The sequence below is a fragment of the Centrocercus urophasianus genome, unplaced genomic scaffold, assembly GCF_019232065.1.
Source record: "Centrocercus urophasianus isolate 14NV4802_14NV808 unplaced genomic scaffold, USGS_Curo_1.0 seq_73, whole genome shotgun sequence".
In the NCBI taxonomy this organism is placed as follows: Eukaryota; Metazoa; Chordata; class Aves; order Galliformes; family Phasianidae; genus Centrocercus; species Centrocercus urophasianus.
Window position 1 is genome coordinate 7,535,872 of NW_024885344.1, and position 16,301 is coordinate 7,552,172.

At 42.6% G+C, this 16,301-nt stretch overlaps 1 protein-coding gene across 2 annotated transcripts in view; it reads left to right on the forward strand.

Annotated features, from left to right (window-relative positions):
- CREB3L2 (cAMP responsive element binding protein 3 like 2) overlaps window positions 1-16,301 on the forward strand; it is a 73,224-nt gene that overhangs the window by 32,744 nt on the left and 24,179 nt on the right. For both annotated transcript variants that reach the window (XM_042837744.1, XM_042837745.1), the window contains exon 2: window positions 5,354-5,570. In XM_042837744.1, the coding sequence (XP_042693678.1) occupies window positions 5,354-5,570 (217 nt within the window). The remainder of the gene's footprint in view (window positions 1-5,353; window positions 5,571-16,301) is intronic.

The following is a 16,301-nucleotide window of genomic DNA, read 5'->3' on the forward strand; positions in this document are numbered from 1 at the left end:
CTGGCAGCTGAGATTTTGTACAGTTCGTGTGTTGTTAGATGATTTTTTCTCAAATATGCGCTGCCAAATGTAGTTGCTTTCTCTTTTTCCTCTATCTTCTCCCTCAAATTAACACATACAAAAGGTAAGCACCCTGGTATCAAGTTGTATAGGGTGCAGATACCTGCTTTTCCACTCAGTTTCCCTGTGGGGATGCTGGAGAAGGTTGATCTTGTCTCTCTTTCAGCCCCTATCTTTGGAATCAGTATTCAGGAAAAATACTGTGCTGCTGCCAGTTTGTCCTTTATTTCTCATCCTTGTAAGAGCATTGGAGCAGTAGCTTGGATCTGTGCCTCAAACCAGTGATGTATCAACGCATCCTATGCCAGTAGGTGAGCTCTTCTGTTCCCTGAAGGGCACGTGGGAATGAATTGTGGAGGTGAGGCTCCTGGGAGCTCCATCATTAGCCCTTCTCAAAGCTGACAGGGCTGTGTACCATGTGATTCAATCTGTGGCTGAGTTTGGAGAAGAATGAGGGTTGGCCGGCTTCCCTGCTGCAAATGTAAAAAATGCCAGAAGAGGAAGAATTTGAGGGATGTGATGTGCCTGGAAACTTGCAGAGTTTTTGCCTGAATCTGTGTGACAGTGAACTGCTGCGCAAGTGCCAGTGAGTACTGAGAACAGTTCTCTTGGTCCTTTGGAAGCTGAGGGAGCTTTTCAGTATGTGTCCTTGGGTTTGGGTGTGCAGGAATTTATGGACTTCTCTCCTGCATCATCGTCATTAGCAGGACTACATGTGCAGTCCTCCCTCCATAGTACATGAGCAGTATCTAGGCATGGTTCTTCAGCTGCAAAGAGCAGATTTCTGCTTCAGGTCCTTATCATAAAATCCCAGAATGGCTTGGGTTGGAAAGGACCTTAATGCCCAACAGTTCTAACCCCCTGCCATGGGCAGGGCTGCCACCCACCAGCTCAGGCTGCCAGGACCCCATCCAACCTGTCTTGAGCACCACAGCCTCACCAGTCTCTGACTAAAGACTTTCCTCCTAATGAGTAGATGCTGCACTTGCACGCTTAAGCAGAACTGTGTATGATGCATTTTATGGCTCTTGCATTATAACCAAGTTTAGAGCTGAGCCTGCTGAGAGTGAAAAGCATGTATGTGCCATCTTTAACGACTGGCACTTTGCCTGGGTGCCCTAGAGTTTGAATCCTTGTGTTAGCAGCTGTGGATCCTATTCAGACCTCCTTGGATACCATATAAGCAGAAGCCTGTGAAATGTGTGTTTGGTTGCTTGAAAAGGAGATGGTATCTTCATGTAGCCTCTCTTCCTGATATTTGATGCTACTAGCTAGAAATGGTTCTTTCTGTATTTTATCTCCTGTGTACCTTTGATTTAGACAAACTACAAGAGAGCAAGTGAAGAAACGATTCCCTATTTTCCCTGTTAACTCACAGTGAGAGAGGAAACCAGAGATGAGGACAAATTCATGCCTGAGGTGCACCCTGGCACAGTGTGTGTAGGCCAGCATGCTCTGAGATTCCTGAAGGGTGGGCTTTGGTTGTACCCAAAGGTACAAAGGTACCCAAAGGAAGTGCGTAGGCCTCCTAGGGGGTGTAGTGTGTTTTATAGGCTCACTAAAGCATGCTACTTGTTTAATAATGTAATTAAGGAGTATCATTTAGGGCTATCGACTTCATTGCTTTTTTTAGTGAGTCCTTTGAAAGCCAGTTTTCTGTTTCAGTCTTAGTCCTGATAACATGACAGCTTGAGATAACCGGCACTCTCTGATCTGACTTCAGGCTGGAGAAGTCAGCACTCCTATGGAAGGACCCAAACCTGAGTCTCTGTTTCACTTCAGAGCTGTCCATTTGAGCAGAGAAGAAAAAAACTTTTCCCGTAGGCAGAAATGGAGAAAAGGAGCTTTGTCTGGCAGGAACAGTAATGCTGTGAGAGCTGCAGCCTGCGGCTCACTTGGGCTGAGGCCAAATATGACTTGCTAAAAGCCATCCAAAATCCACCACGCTCCCGGATGCAGGAACCCTCCTCTGTTTGCTTACCGTGGGGAAGATGTCTGTAGGTGTTTTGTATTCCCCTAAAGCACCTGGCTTATAGGCGGGAGTAAATGTCCCAACAGATTGGCACAGAAACTCCGTGGAGCTGCAACCCTCTCCCTGCAAACATGAGCCCTGGTGTTTTGCTTGTTTGTAAAGTATTCTGGGAGAAGGGGAAGATAAGGCTGTATCTGTCCTAATGGCTTTTTACAGAGATTCACATCCCAACTAAACACATATTTTTGCTATATAGAGAGAACTATTTATTAATTCAAATACGCTCCTTATACAAATGTCTGTAACTAGTGCTGTCACTGGCAGTGGGGTGTGAGGGTATAGAATCATAGAATCATCATTAAGGTTGGAAAGACCAATAAGATCATCTAGTCCAACCGTCAGCCCATGCCTATGACTGGTCTAGATCATGTCCTAAACTGCCACATCCACTCATTTCATGAACATCTCCAGGGATGGTGACTCCACCACCTCCCTGGGCAGCCTGTGCCACTGTAGCACCAATAGCGGGGTGGCCAGGAGCTGCAACAGAGCTGTATTTTATTAAAAAAGAAAGCCATTGCCAACAACAACAACAACAACAAAACAACAAAACCCACATTTCTGAAGCAAGTACTCTTTTTTCTTTTTTTAAAGATAAACTCTGTTGGGGAAAGATGCCAAACTGAAAGCCACAGACAAAGAATTCCTTTCTTTTTCAACCAAATAGATATTGAATTTCTGGCAGTCTTCTCAGCTTCCTCTCTAATTTGCCCTTTCCTCCTCTGGAGTGTGATCACCGCAGAGGTGATTGCTGCAATATCAGCATGGAGGGCTGTTCTGTGGATGTTCTACTCTGGAAGTTGCTGCTGACCACTGTGGTGTATGCGGAAATGGTGGGAGGGATGGAGGATGTGCCTTGAGAAGGCAGAAAGGAACAGTTTAAGTGTGGGTGGGAACTGTGAGGAGGCTGATGTCTCACTGCTCCCTCAAAAGCTGTAAGCTGTTGCCCAAATGCCTTTTTGAAACCTTTAATCAAATGGAGTTGCTTTCAATAGACTACTGTTTTCTTAAGGGGAAAAAAAAAAAAAGGCAGGCTTCATGTGTTCGCTGTGGTAGAGATGTGTGTAACGTACAAAATATTCCTGTATCTCAAGCAGTATTTTCTCTAATCATTAAGAAGTCCAGACCCTAAAGCTGTATCTCTTAGTGGAATCCAGCAGCCGTGTGACCTGGCCTGGCACACTCTTTAGGACTTCTGTGTTCAAAGTTACATCGCAGACTTTAAAAATAAGATGGAAACACAACAACAAAATTAGAGAACCATTTTAAGAATAGATAGAGCATTTATTTGCTGTCAGAAGGCTCTGCTGTAAATGTACTCCATTTCTTCCATGCGGATTGCTGCTTGTCAGCTTTGCAGATGCAGCAGACAAACAGAAAGCACGCATGTTGAGGAACGTGTTGGACTGCCTTCCCTGCCCCAAAGCCCTCTTTCTGTCTGGTTTTGAGAAGCTGAACGTTTATTTCCTTTGCTGCTGTTCCTGAAGTGGTATTAAGAAAATTCCCCATTTAAAACGAAAGTAATCTAACTTTAATTCTTCCATTTGCTGAAAGTTATTTACACAGCAGTTGATACAAATTTCTTCTGTATTGAAACAGTATTATGCAGGAATCTTTGTGTGATTTTGCTAAAGATAGCCGTGTAGCCCATGATCGTTTTGTTTTTCAGCTGTGTCTTGAAACCAGTGTACAAATACTGAAGCAGTCATGTTGTATCTTGTGCTAATAGGGAAGCGTGGTTTATACATTTAGCAGCTGGGAAGCAGCTCTGGTTGTGAGAGCTACTGAGTTCTTGGGTATTGAAACTAAAACAAGGTTTTCGAAGGTGGTCATGACCCCCTTGCTGAGTCATTCCAGAGTTAGTTCAGTTGTTTTATCATTCACAGCAAGTTAATATGAAACTACAAATCCATTTTGCCATTTGTAAACACTTTATTTTAGCTAGCTTGCTGTTTGAGCATAGTTAACTGTGTTCCTCTGTGTATAGCCTTATGTTCAGTAAATGTTTTCTTTAGTGCCTGTCAGAATTGACTGAAGGCTTACGAATTTTGAAAGAAGTCCCGGTTAGTACCGGTGAACATTTGGAGGAGGGGCTGTGTCTCTTTAGGTGCTTGGTGGGCTCTGTGAGACCCACCCGAGCTCGCATATTCTAGCACCAGGCTTTGAGGCCACAAGTGTTGTACAGGGCATGCGAGGAGTGTAAGCACACTGCTTCTCTTGTGGAATCATACAGTATGGACTAGTTCTTGATTCTTCCCTACAGGAAGCCAGATCTTGAATTTCTGTGTTTGTTTCTGCAGGAGAGAGCAAGATGAAGGGCAAGATCAGTGCTGCCTGCAAAAACAGAGCAAATCAAGCAGACTTAGAGTTTCATAGGACCAGGCCCCAGTTGACAAAGACTCCTATATGAGATGGTAGATAATGCCTGATTGTTTAGAAAAGCTCATTATGATTCATTGCACAAATATTTTTGTACCAAAATAGATTTATCTGTGTCTAAAACAAGGAGGAATGGTTTCTTGCAGTACAGTTTCTTCCGTAGTCTTCTGATACTTGAAATGAAAACAAGAAGAGCTGCAGTCTCTTTAGATATTGCTGGGAACTGCACTGGGTTCTCTAGGAAGTAGATTGGGAGATTTGGTTTCTGCTTGTTTTGAGTAAGAAACAAGCACAAAGTTATCCTAGTACATGCAGTCATAGAATGCATTGCTATTGTAATAGGTAAAGTAGTAATTAGCAGTGGCTGCCAGGAGCTCCAGTTGTAGGGCCCAGAAGCTGAATTTTGCTGGAATGCCTTGTCTGGAATAGATGTATCAATTACCCAGGAATTCCACTGTATAGCAAACGAATTGCCTGGGGACATGCGGACTCTTTTTGCTGGATTGTGGTGTATGTCTGTGCAACTAGAATTGTCATATGTGGTGGCAGACAATATGAGCCTGAGTTGCTTCCTTTCTCTTCTCTGTGCTTCAGTGACCACCCAAGTGTTCTATTCCACACAAGGCACATCCTAACAATAAATCCTGCAGGGTGCGTAGGGAGTACCTCTAGGGAAAGAAAGGAGGCTGCCTCAGGGCATGGCTGCTGTGCTTCTGTTTTCTGTTTTCATTGTGAGTTAATCATAAACTCTTCTGTTTTCACTGGAGCAGGGCTGGTTGTTCCTTCTACTGACTGGCACGGGTGCCTGCTGCAGATACCAGGATTGTTCTGTCGTTGGCATCACAGGCAAGGAGACAACTTTTTCCCTTTTTATCTCCACAGCACTTCACAGAGTTCCTGGACGAGTTCTCACCAGATGTCCTAGGCCAGCTCTTGAACGATCCCTTCTTGTCTGAGAAGAATGAAGTGATGGAGGTGGAACTGTCTCCAGCATCCCCAGCGCCACTCATCCAGGCAGAGCACAGCTACTCCTTGTGTGGGGATTCCCGGCCCCAGTCACCGCTGACCCACATCTCGACTGATGACAACTTCAATGAAGGTAATACTGCTGTGTGCAAAATCAGTGTTGATCTACTTGTCATTGTTTGCTTGCCATGATGATGGAGTAATGGAATGTTCCTGGTGGGGTAGTGGTGCGCTAAAGGTGCATGTGAATCTTCTGTGCTAATTAAAATATCTACAATGAAGTTACAGATGGGATTGGTTTGATTTCAGTCTGCAGGCATTGTGAATCAAGCAATTGGTTCATAGAGAGCGAAATTGTGCTCAGCAGAAATTACTAACTTTGCACTGTATTGCATTAAAACTAAGGGTTCATCCAAAAGAAGTGGGAGAAGATCCAGAAATAGACTTGTTTCTATGTATCTGAATCTTTGGTTGTTTAAGATAAATGGAGACCAATAAATCAAATGAGTCAAATGAAGACCACCTTGACTTTTGGGTGCTGTACAACGTAATGTGTAAGGAAAGGGTGCGATGGAGTTTCAGTCTTCAGGAGAAGAGGCAGAGGGGAAGTCTTATTGTGGTCTGCAGCTCTCTGATGCATGGATGCAGAGGAGGCAGATCTGGACTCCTCTCAGAGGTGCACAGCGATAGCACAAGAAGTAATGATACAGTTTGCAAGCAGGGAAATTCCACTCGGATGTTAAGAAAACCTTTTTCACTATGAGCATGTCAAACACTTGAACATAGATGATGTCATCATCTATGGAGGTATTCAAAGTTGAGGAAGAAAAAGCCCTGAGCAACCTTACCTGAGCTGCCTGCGCTTTGAGCAAGGGGCTGATCTCTAGAGGTCCCTTCTAACTGACGTCACTTCAGGTTTATTAAAAAAGAGCAAACAAAAAAACCTCTTTAAACTATAGCTTATGTTGAGTAATGGAACTTTCTAGTATCCCAAAATGAAAATCAGCTCCTTTTATTTGTGTTTTTTAAATGTATGTGTATAGGAATGAAACTTCATGTGTCTTGATCTTTAAACCTGTCTTGTGAAGTCCTGTGACTTGTCAACTTGTCTTGTGAAGTCCTGTTTCTTTTTTATTTCTTCTTTTTTTTTACTTCTGAGAAAAGAAGTGGGAAATAGCGTTACACAGGATACAAGGAACACCACCAACATTTTTTAGCAGCTATGTTTAATTCAGCAGTTATAAACATCTGGAGGGGAAAAAGGGAAATGCAGGAACGGTGGGAGGACAGGATCCAACCTGCTTGTTCTGGTGTGTAAATGCCTACTAGCAAAAAGGGAGTTCAAAAGCTAGTGCTGGTGGAGAAGCAAGGCCATGAATAACTGGCAACTCTTAGACTGACTTTCACTCCTAATAATGTTTGTGTGTTCAGCATTATCTTCACAGTGAAATGAAGTAGAGTACTAAACCACTTTGTAATAGAAGAGAGAGATTAGTACTTATGTCTAAGCATTAACAAGCAAAGTTGTTTAAGAAGATCCACTAAGACATCAGTTTTCATACGCTGACAGTTCTGTAGTCCAGAACGCTCTCTTAAAACAAGGTGTGGCCTGTTAGAGATTTCACAAATCTGGCTGCATTTCACTGAGGACGATACATAAAACCTGCAAGAAGGCTTTTTGAAGTGAGATGAGGTTTTTAAAAATCATTTGGAAACATTGTCTACATAAAGCATTGCCTTTCTATATATCCAAACTGGTTTATATGAATATCTTTAAAAATGAATGCTCAAAGGAAATGACAGATATTTTTTACTGTGACAGGAGAAGAAGCACAAGAAACTTCATAAAGCAAACTTCCCTAGAAGTTAATAGAAAGAAGCTCCAAACTAGGCTAAATGTGAGGGGAGTTTCCTTTTGGGAAAAATCCTTAAGAAATTCATGCTGCTGAGACTACTGGGTAATTAGTAGAGCTCTGGTCAAATGATATTTTAAAAAGCCAAGAAACGTTAACAAGTGAGTTTAAAAATAGAAAATGAATGGAAAGCATTTCATCTTCTGCTCATTCTGCAGTGTTTCATAAGAGAGGAGGAGGAGGTGGAGGAGTTGTTCCTGATGTTTGGGATTTTATTTAATCTTTACCCTGGAATCACTCTCACGACCTCTCCTGACTCTGTGAAAAAGGGAGAGGGAGATTTTGCAGGTGGCAGTACTGCAGGACTTGGTGCTGAAGATTGAGACCATCTGCACTGTTAGATGGTGGAGGTACATAGTGCTCTTGGCAGCACTGGTGAAATCCAGTTCCCTTGGCAAAGGGGCTAGTGTAAAGAATAGACAAAAAAGTTACCTTTTCCAAATAACTACCCTACTGGGCAGGCTGCTGAACTCTTGCTGCAGTTGAAGTCAACAATGTGATATTTCTTCTTACAAGTCTCTTTTTAGACCTTTTGTGATTGTCCTAGCAGTGAGCATTGGTGTCCTGTTCCCCAGAGCATGCAACAGTGCTAACCCTTCTTGTCAGTGGAGTTTATGGACAGACAAAGAGGAGAGAAGAGAATGGCAAGAGGAAGGAGGAGGTGTTCTAGAGCTAGGCTACTTAGCCTGTCTGACTAGATAATACGTACTTGAAAAAGGAATCAGTTATGGTCCTTACTGGGATTCATTCCAGTAGGCGTTCTGTTAACATGACCTGGAGCTGCTAGCTCCTTTCCACAAAGGTAACTTCTTAAGTGCAGTGTGCTTGCGTATATTTAGATGCCAGCTGGCTTACAGTGTGTCTGTTCTAACTCAGTGCATTTTAATTATGTGAGGCCAATCTGTTGCTCAGCCCTTGGGTGCCACCTGAGAGCTGCAAGTAACTGTGGAGCCCCATACTGGTCCAGCCTTCAGGTAGGATAGAAGTAAGATGTCCCCACAGAGGGTGATGGGTGGTTGGATTGGTTTTGTTCCGCATGGTTTTGTCCTTGCCTGCCTGTCTTTAAAAATACTCTTTAAATATGAAGTTTGTTTCCATGGCAATGGGTGCACTGCAGATAGCAGTGGTACATTCATAGCCCAGCCAAGGGAGCAGCACTTTGGGGTAGCTGGAGCAGCATCCTGATGGGAAATCTTGCCTGAAGAGTTTAAAAGCAGCAACAACAACAGTGCTGGAAGTGTAAAGCCAGGCAAGTGTGTCAGATCTGGGTTCAACTCTTTTGAGAAGTCTTGTTGACTACAAAGTAAATGTGAAAGTGAATGTGAATATCCATAAGATCAGGATCCCAACACCAGTTTTTCCTAAGTTATTTATTCCAATTTCACTGTATTTAGATTATTTCCGTAGATTTATGTGGAAGACCTTTTTTGAACACTAGCAGGTTGTTAATATGTGCACTCTCTGAAAGCATTAGTCCCTACATCTTCAGTTTATGAATGCACTGACAAGTGTAACCACTTTAAAGCAGATGTGTGCAAGATATCTGGTATGTATTTTTTTATCACAGAATCACAGAATCACCTGGGTTGGAAGGGACCTCAAGGATCATGTAGTTCCAACCCCCCTGCCTAGCAGGGCCACCAAACACACACATTCAGATCAGGTTGCCCAGGACCCCGTCCAACCTGGCCTTAAACACGTCCAAGGATGGGGCATCCACAACCTCCCTGGGCAGCCCGTTCCAGGGCCTAACCACTCTCCTTGTAAAGAACTTCCCCCTAACATCCAACCTAAATCTTCCCTCCTTCAACTTGGATCCATTTCCCCTAGTCCAAGTTTATCCTTCCCAAGAATCTATTATATTCATATTGCATAAACTTTTAAGACTAGAGATATTTGAAAGAGGTTTATAGGTTTGGGCTGCTTGCTTGCAGCTGGCTACCTGTACGCTTGTGTTTGCTGGAGCTGGAGAATAAGGATCCTGGCCTGGGAAGGGATCCATGTCTTGCCGTGAGAAAGGAGGTTGCATTGCAGGTACTGAGGAGCTGTACTGGTTCTGCCACTCCTGTCAGAGAAGGTTTCTGCTTTCTGTTTGTAAACTATGGGTTTTAAGAGACAACTGCAGTGTAGCTGCAAAGAAGTATGGCGGGTTGTTGTGAAGTGGAAAAAACTTCTTGGGAAGATATCAGGAAGCTGGGAGGGGAGGCAGAAGATAAGGCTGACTGATAAGGGTCCTGTTAGGGATTTTAGGATGCAGGTTTGCTTGACAGCCATAAATGGTTAGGAAAGAAAATCTTTGCTTTCTATTACAGTTGGTACGTGTTTCTCCACTCTTCCTGTCTCTGCATCCCTTTGGAAGGGAAGGCTGAAGTCAGCAAGCAGCAAGGGAAGCCAGGAGTTTCAGCAGAAACACTGGTTAGCCTCCTGCGTGATTTGTGGTACAAGTGTGGGGTCCATCCCCTCTCTCTCAGCCCTTGCCTTGTGTGTTGTAGGTGCAAACTTCTTGAAACAGCAGCTGCCCCTTGTTTTGGATGTGTGAGGTCTGTAGGTAAAAACCTACAAGCAGGGGCTGCAGCAGCTGCATGGGGCTTTTCATCCTTTGGGATCAACTGCAGCAAGTGGACAGTGTCTCAAGGTTGGCACGTGTTTGGCTTTTATGTTTGTTTTTCACTTGGTGAGCCTCACGGGTGAGAGGTTGGGCAGCCAACTACTCGTTTGGATGGTTTTTCTCTTGAAATTGTGGTCAGATGGCTGGGTGCCCTCCTTTCCCAGTCCCCTGAGGGCTCTGTTTCTGAGGCTTGTCTTGGTCTTCACCTGCCCTCCTGTTCATGCTTTCCTTCCCAGGAATGCTTTGAAGTTGCTCTTGGGTTTGAAGCAGCTTGCCTTGGCTAAAAGTTTGACAGTGATTGCTGCAGAAATGGAATGTTTCTCTTTTATGTTTGCTTGCACCAAAACTCAGGCTCGCCCCAGAATATAACCTGTATTGTTACTGGGCTTTTAAAATTATTATTGCTGAGGTTATATTTCCCTTCAGTGCACTTTTGAAGCCTAAGTTCCCTTTTAAGCTTCATCTCCATTTCCCTGCATGTTTTAGGAAAGGGGAGGGAACTCACAAAATTGTTTCCATTTCTCCACTGCAGATAGCTCCACATTGACAAATCCAGTCCTTATCCTACACAGTGCTTTGTACAGGGAAATGCTTCTTTATGTACAGAGTCTGCATGCAGTAATCCAAGTCACATGCTATCATTTTGCATAGAGGCACCTGTGGGCTCAAGGCTCCAGTTTGTCTTCATACATTTTATATGCATACACATACATTTTATGCATGTATATGCATAATATGTATGTGTATATATGTATAACTCATCGTATTTATTATATGTATAATAGGTTTTATTTATAGAATATAATACATAAATACAGGTGATATTCATATGTACTGTCTTATTTCTGTCTATTTTTCTTCCACTACCAAATCAGTTTCCATTGTTTGCATCTCATTGAACTTCTCTGCTCTATGTTGAAAAAAAAAAAATCTTGTGTTTTGAAAAGGTGCTGTGAATGCCATACTGATAATGTTTGCAAGTACATACAAATGCAATTTTTTGTGTTTTTTATTTTTTAATTTTTGTTTATTTATGGGGAGGAAGCCATTTAGCAATGGTAACTTGAATTTGAGCATTTTTACGAGGAGGGGTAGCAGTCAGTCTTTATCAGCATCTGCAGTTTTGAAGTATGAAAAGGTTTCTGACCTTTAACGTGTCTGAGGTCCAAAATCTCTATAGCTCGCTCTGAGTCAAGCCTAAAACTTCTGCATCAGTGCATCTGAAAAATGTCAGTTCTGATTTAGAGGTGGGCATTTTGGTGATCACTTACACTTACTGTTTTAACATACAACTGTGCTTGCAGTCAGTCCTTCTTTAGCTTCCAGTTCCACATGTCAGGTCTCTTTATGGCCTTTTCCCTGCTGGAGCAGAGAACCATCTGTTCTCAGAAGCCTCTTTCCCCAGGTTTTTGTGGGCTGTGATTAAGTTCTCTCTTGAGTTCTGCTTGGATAGAGTTTAAATGAACAGCACTTCTGTGCTGTCCTATTAGGTTATCTTCTGGACATTGAACTATTCTTGCATTTCCTTTCTAAATAAAGGAATGTGTGCAATTCCTTTTTAAAACTCTCCACAAAGTAACCACAGGAGCCAGTTTCACAAATTACGAATATTAGGGGAATACTCCTCCCACTTCCAGTCCTGCTGTTTCTGGAACCAGTGATCTCATTCTCTTGTAGCTATACAGTTGCACTGGGAGTTCATGTTCGCTTAGTGGTTTTTCTGGGACCATTAAGACCTTTTCATGTGCCTCAAAGCCTGATTGCTGCCTTCATGTGGATGGATATGCCTTCAGAGCATCCATGCGGGGATAAAAATTTGGAAAGCTGAGAGATTACTGTTAACTGAACGTAGTACTTTTATGAATAATTTTTCAAAAAAGACATCAGAATCTTCTAAAGGAGAAGGAAAAAAAAAAAAGGTTGGAAAGATCACTAGATCACCCAGTCCAACCACCACCATCCCATCCCCCCATGCCCACTGCCCACGTCCCTCAGTGCCACATCCACACGGCTCTGGAACACCTCCAGGACGGTGACTGCACCACCTCCCTGGGCAGCCTGTGCCACTGCAGCATCGCTCTTGCTGAGCAGAAATGTTTCCTGATATCCAACCTGAACGTCCTCTGGTGCATACTGAGGCCGTTCCCTCTCACCCTGTCACTGTTATGTGGAAGAAGAGGCTGACCCCCACCTCACCACAACCTCCTTTCACGTCACTGTAGAGAGCAATAACGTCTCCCCTGAGCCTCCTCTTCTCCAGACTGAACAACTCCAATTCTCTCAGCCTCCCTCCATAAGACTTGTACTTCAGGCAGCTTTGTTGCTCTTCTCTTGACATGCTCCAGCACCTTGATGTCTTTTCTGTAGCAAGAGGCCCAAAACTGGAGGCCTCTCTATGTGTGGCCTCATCAGTGCTGAGTACAGGGGGATGGATGATCAACTGACATAGTGGCAAGAGGCACAGACTGATGTGGTAAAAGCTGATCTTAAAGCAAAGGGTTCTTTGCTTGGAAAAGAGAGAGGAGAGCTTAGATAGCATTGGAGGCCTAAATTCCTCTTCTTTTAAGGTGGGATTTGATTCCCAGAATAGTTTCTTATAAGGCACAAGCATATCTGCAGAGCAGTGAAAGCTTTTTTGTAAAACAGCAATTTTGTGACTGGCATTGGAGTGCTTGCCGCCCCTCTTTCAGCATCTCATTCCCACATTTGTTAAGGGTGATGCTATAGGAATAACATTGTTCTCCCCATAAGAATAATAAACAAGAGCGGGGAGGAAACGGTTTAGCTATTGCTTCTTTTGCTGCTTCTGCCATGTGTTGGGATGGCTGTGTATCACTGCTCCTCATCTTTCCTTCCTGGTGCTTTAAAAAGGATCCCAGTGTTTGCTGGTCAAACAGTGTTGTGTTTGTGGAGGCTGCTTCAAGGGATCTGGTGTCATTATCATTACTAGAGGTGGGGGTGGCTGTGGTCTCTTTCCTCACTGTGAGGCCCAAGTGTTTCATGTGTTATGAAGGGGTATTGTGTCTACTGAGGGGCTATGTGAGCCAAGACATGAGAAGGACAAGGGGGCAGTCAGCCTTCCCTGAGGTGGGTCTAGACAAGAGCCGGACGTTGACCAAAAAGCACACACAGACCTGTGCTGCAAGCATGGCTCCAACCCTTGTTCAGAGTGGCTTAGGCCATGCTTATTATTCATTAATACATTCTAGCTATTTTATCTATTGCTTGGACAGTGAACTTGGAGGACACATAGACAGCCTCTTCATCCTGCTTATATGTGTAAGGATAACCCTCAAGTACTTCCACTTGTCTTATCTGCAGGCTTGTTTCAAATGACATTCAGCATATCCATCTGTTTTCTGCATGATTACAATGTGGCATGGTAGTTATGGTGGCATGCTTTTTTTGTGTGTGCATGTTGAAGATAAGGTTTGATGGTATGTACTTCATGTGACTGCCTAGTGATGCCGCCTTCCTTTATACCGCAGGAAAAAGAGGTCAAAATCACTTTTTTTTTTGCTGAGCACTTGCATTTTTGTCACTTGGGTGAGGGCGGGTTGGAATGTGTAGTGCATCTCTAATTTCATTTACCGAAAAATACAGAGCAAATCACTGATTCAACTTGGCTGTGCTTGCAAAACATGGCTCTTTTAAACTCTTCAATGAACAGTGCTGAATTGAAAGTAGGGAGCAAGGGAGATCTTCTTAGTTATTTCATTAGCTCTCTTTCTCCATACATCCATCACAGAAGGTGAAATTTAGTCAATACTGAGTTGATTTACTTTTTCTCAGGAGAGGAGTTGGTATATTGGGAGAAGTTGAAAAATTCATCTTTATAAAATAAAGTATAATGTTGGATAGAAGTAAATAAAGTAAAAAAAAAGCGGGGGGGGGGGGGCAAGCAAAGCTAGCTAGAAACTCTTTCTCTGTGAAGTAAACTGTACAGATGAAGTAAATACTTCTGACCTTATTTTTCCTTTTTACTACCCTGCTTTCTAATAGTATTCTGTGGTAAAAGGAAGAAGTAAGACATTGCAGCTCAACAGAGAAATATGAATTATCCCAGAAAGTGGCACATGGTGTTGTTAAGAGACTAGGACTAAAATATATATATATTTGCATATGTATATATTGCACACACACACACACATATATATAAAATATATTAACAATATATATGTATTTTTTAATGTGCGTATAAGTAATACATATTAATCTTGCCATATTTTGACAAGTTCTTAACAGCCTTGTAGACAAACCCAAGGGCAAAAGTAGTTCTGTCCTCTAAGTTACCACAGCATCCAAGTAGCTGTTTTAAGAGAAGGGAGAAACCTGGCTTCTTCCTTCAGCAATGGGCGGCTACCTGAGAGCTCTGTGGGAGAGTTTTGATTGATTTTTATAGAAATGGAAACCATAAGCATAGCAAAGTATGTGGGTTGCTTTATTTTGTTTTCCTTCCCCCTCCAGTTACAGGATCCTTCATAGAAAACATTGGCAGCTGAAAGTACAAAGTTAGGAATCTGTAGAGGTGGTGTTTTGGTTGCTGCACAAACACAGCCTTTTTTGGTTGTATGTGTTTTTCATCTATGCCTAAATAGTATGTACCGACTATTGCATCAGCTGTGATGCTTAGAGGAGCTCTGATCTCCATTTTTATTTCAGACTGACATCATAATACGTGGTGGGCAGCACATAGAGAAATTAAAAACTTGGGTGTATTGTACATCAAAACCCAAGCACTTCTGTGACTCAGTGTTCATAATGAATTTTCAAGGCCTTAAGTTTTTGTTGAACGGCCTTTTCGCTTTGTGGTGTAGTGATGTGGAGAAAGGAAAGGTAAAAGGGAGTCTGCTTGTAGTATGCGTGGTGGATGATCTGACTATCACTGTCCATTTTAACAGCAGATGTTTGAATCAGGGACAGTGTTAGGGGTTTTGAGATAAAGCTGAAGGAGAGAAGAGATTTGTTTGCTACATGGGCAGTCTGTGTAAATATACACCACGTGCAGTACTTGTACTTACAGCACAGAGGGGAATGCATCTTATTTTGAGCATCCTTTCCTGCTTTATTGCGTACACATTGTCTTATGTGTTGCCAGTCTTGTACCTGGAACCAAGCAGGATACATGATGAGTACAGCTGGGAAAGCAAGGGTCATGCTTAAAGTTTTTTGTGTCACTGACTGAACTTGGTTTGGCATGTTGTAAGCTACCTACCTTGTTCTGATTTTGGATTTTGTTTGTTTTAAAAGAATGTGGAAAATGCTAAATGAGTCTACAGGGAAAGTGAGACAGCCTAATGACAAAAGCAGCACTTAAAAGCTTTCTAAAGAAATATAATTTTTCTTCTTGGACATGAGAGATCATAGTTTCAAGTGCCACAAACACTTCTTTGCTGTGATGAGTTGGATTTTTTGGATGTTTGGTTTGAAACTGAAGATTAAGTTGCAGAAGTACTAGATGCTCATATACCTGATACTAGATGCAGAAGTACTAGATGTTCATGTACCTGAACTCAGTGCATACTATGTTTTGATTAAGTGAAATATAATAGCAATGCTAAATCACCTGAAAAATCCAATTGCCAGTGTCTCCAGTTGGTCATTTTAAATTACTAGGTACTTTGTGGCCTCAATCTCTGCATGGCTCACTTGAATTTTCAGGACCACCGTGGAAATTAATTCAGGTTGGTGAAGTATTTTGACTGTGCCCTAGGAGGGAATTAAACAGCTCTGTGGGAACTGAATTTGAATTGCATTTGGTAAAGGAGAGATGATACTGTGCATCAGGAAGCAATGAGAATAACAAAACATGGTAGAGCTCCTCAGTTGAGGGAGTGCTGTGCACTCTATGTGTTGGGTAAGACACAGGTTCTAAAGAGAGAGCTTTGGATCACATCATGACATTGCTATTTTTAGATTTATGTCATTACAATAATACACTGAAATAAACCTTCATAGATGTTTCTTAATACCAGGGTGCTTTGCAAACTGCGATGTTCAGTTTACAGACTGTGCATGCAATTAAGCAGTGCTTGAACACTGCACATAGGATCTGGGATTTTGTAAACTATGGACTGCTTAAGTGACAGATTTAATGTGCCAAATGCTTGGTATCCATGGACTTGCTGAAATGGTTCTCATCTAGAGTCCTTGCATGACAGAGCTCTGAGATTCGTAGGAAGTATTGACTGGCAGGCAGATCCTAGCAACCAGGATCATTTGCTCAGCAGTGAACTTTGTTGTCAGGATTTTCAGGATGGGAAGAGATCTTTAATGACCAAAGCGACAATCTTTAGGATGTAGCTTTTCCTAGCCATTCAACTAGCTAAATCTCTTGCTCAGG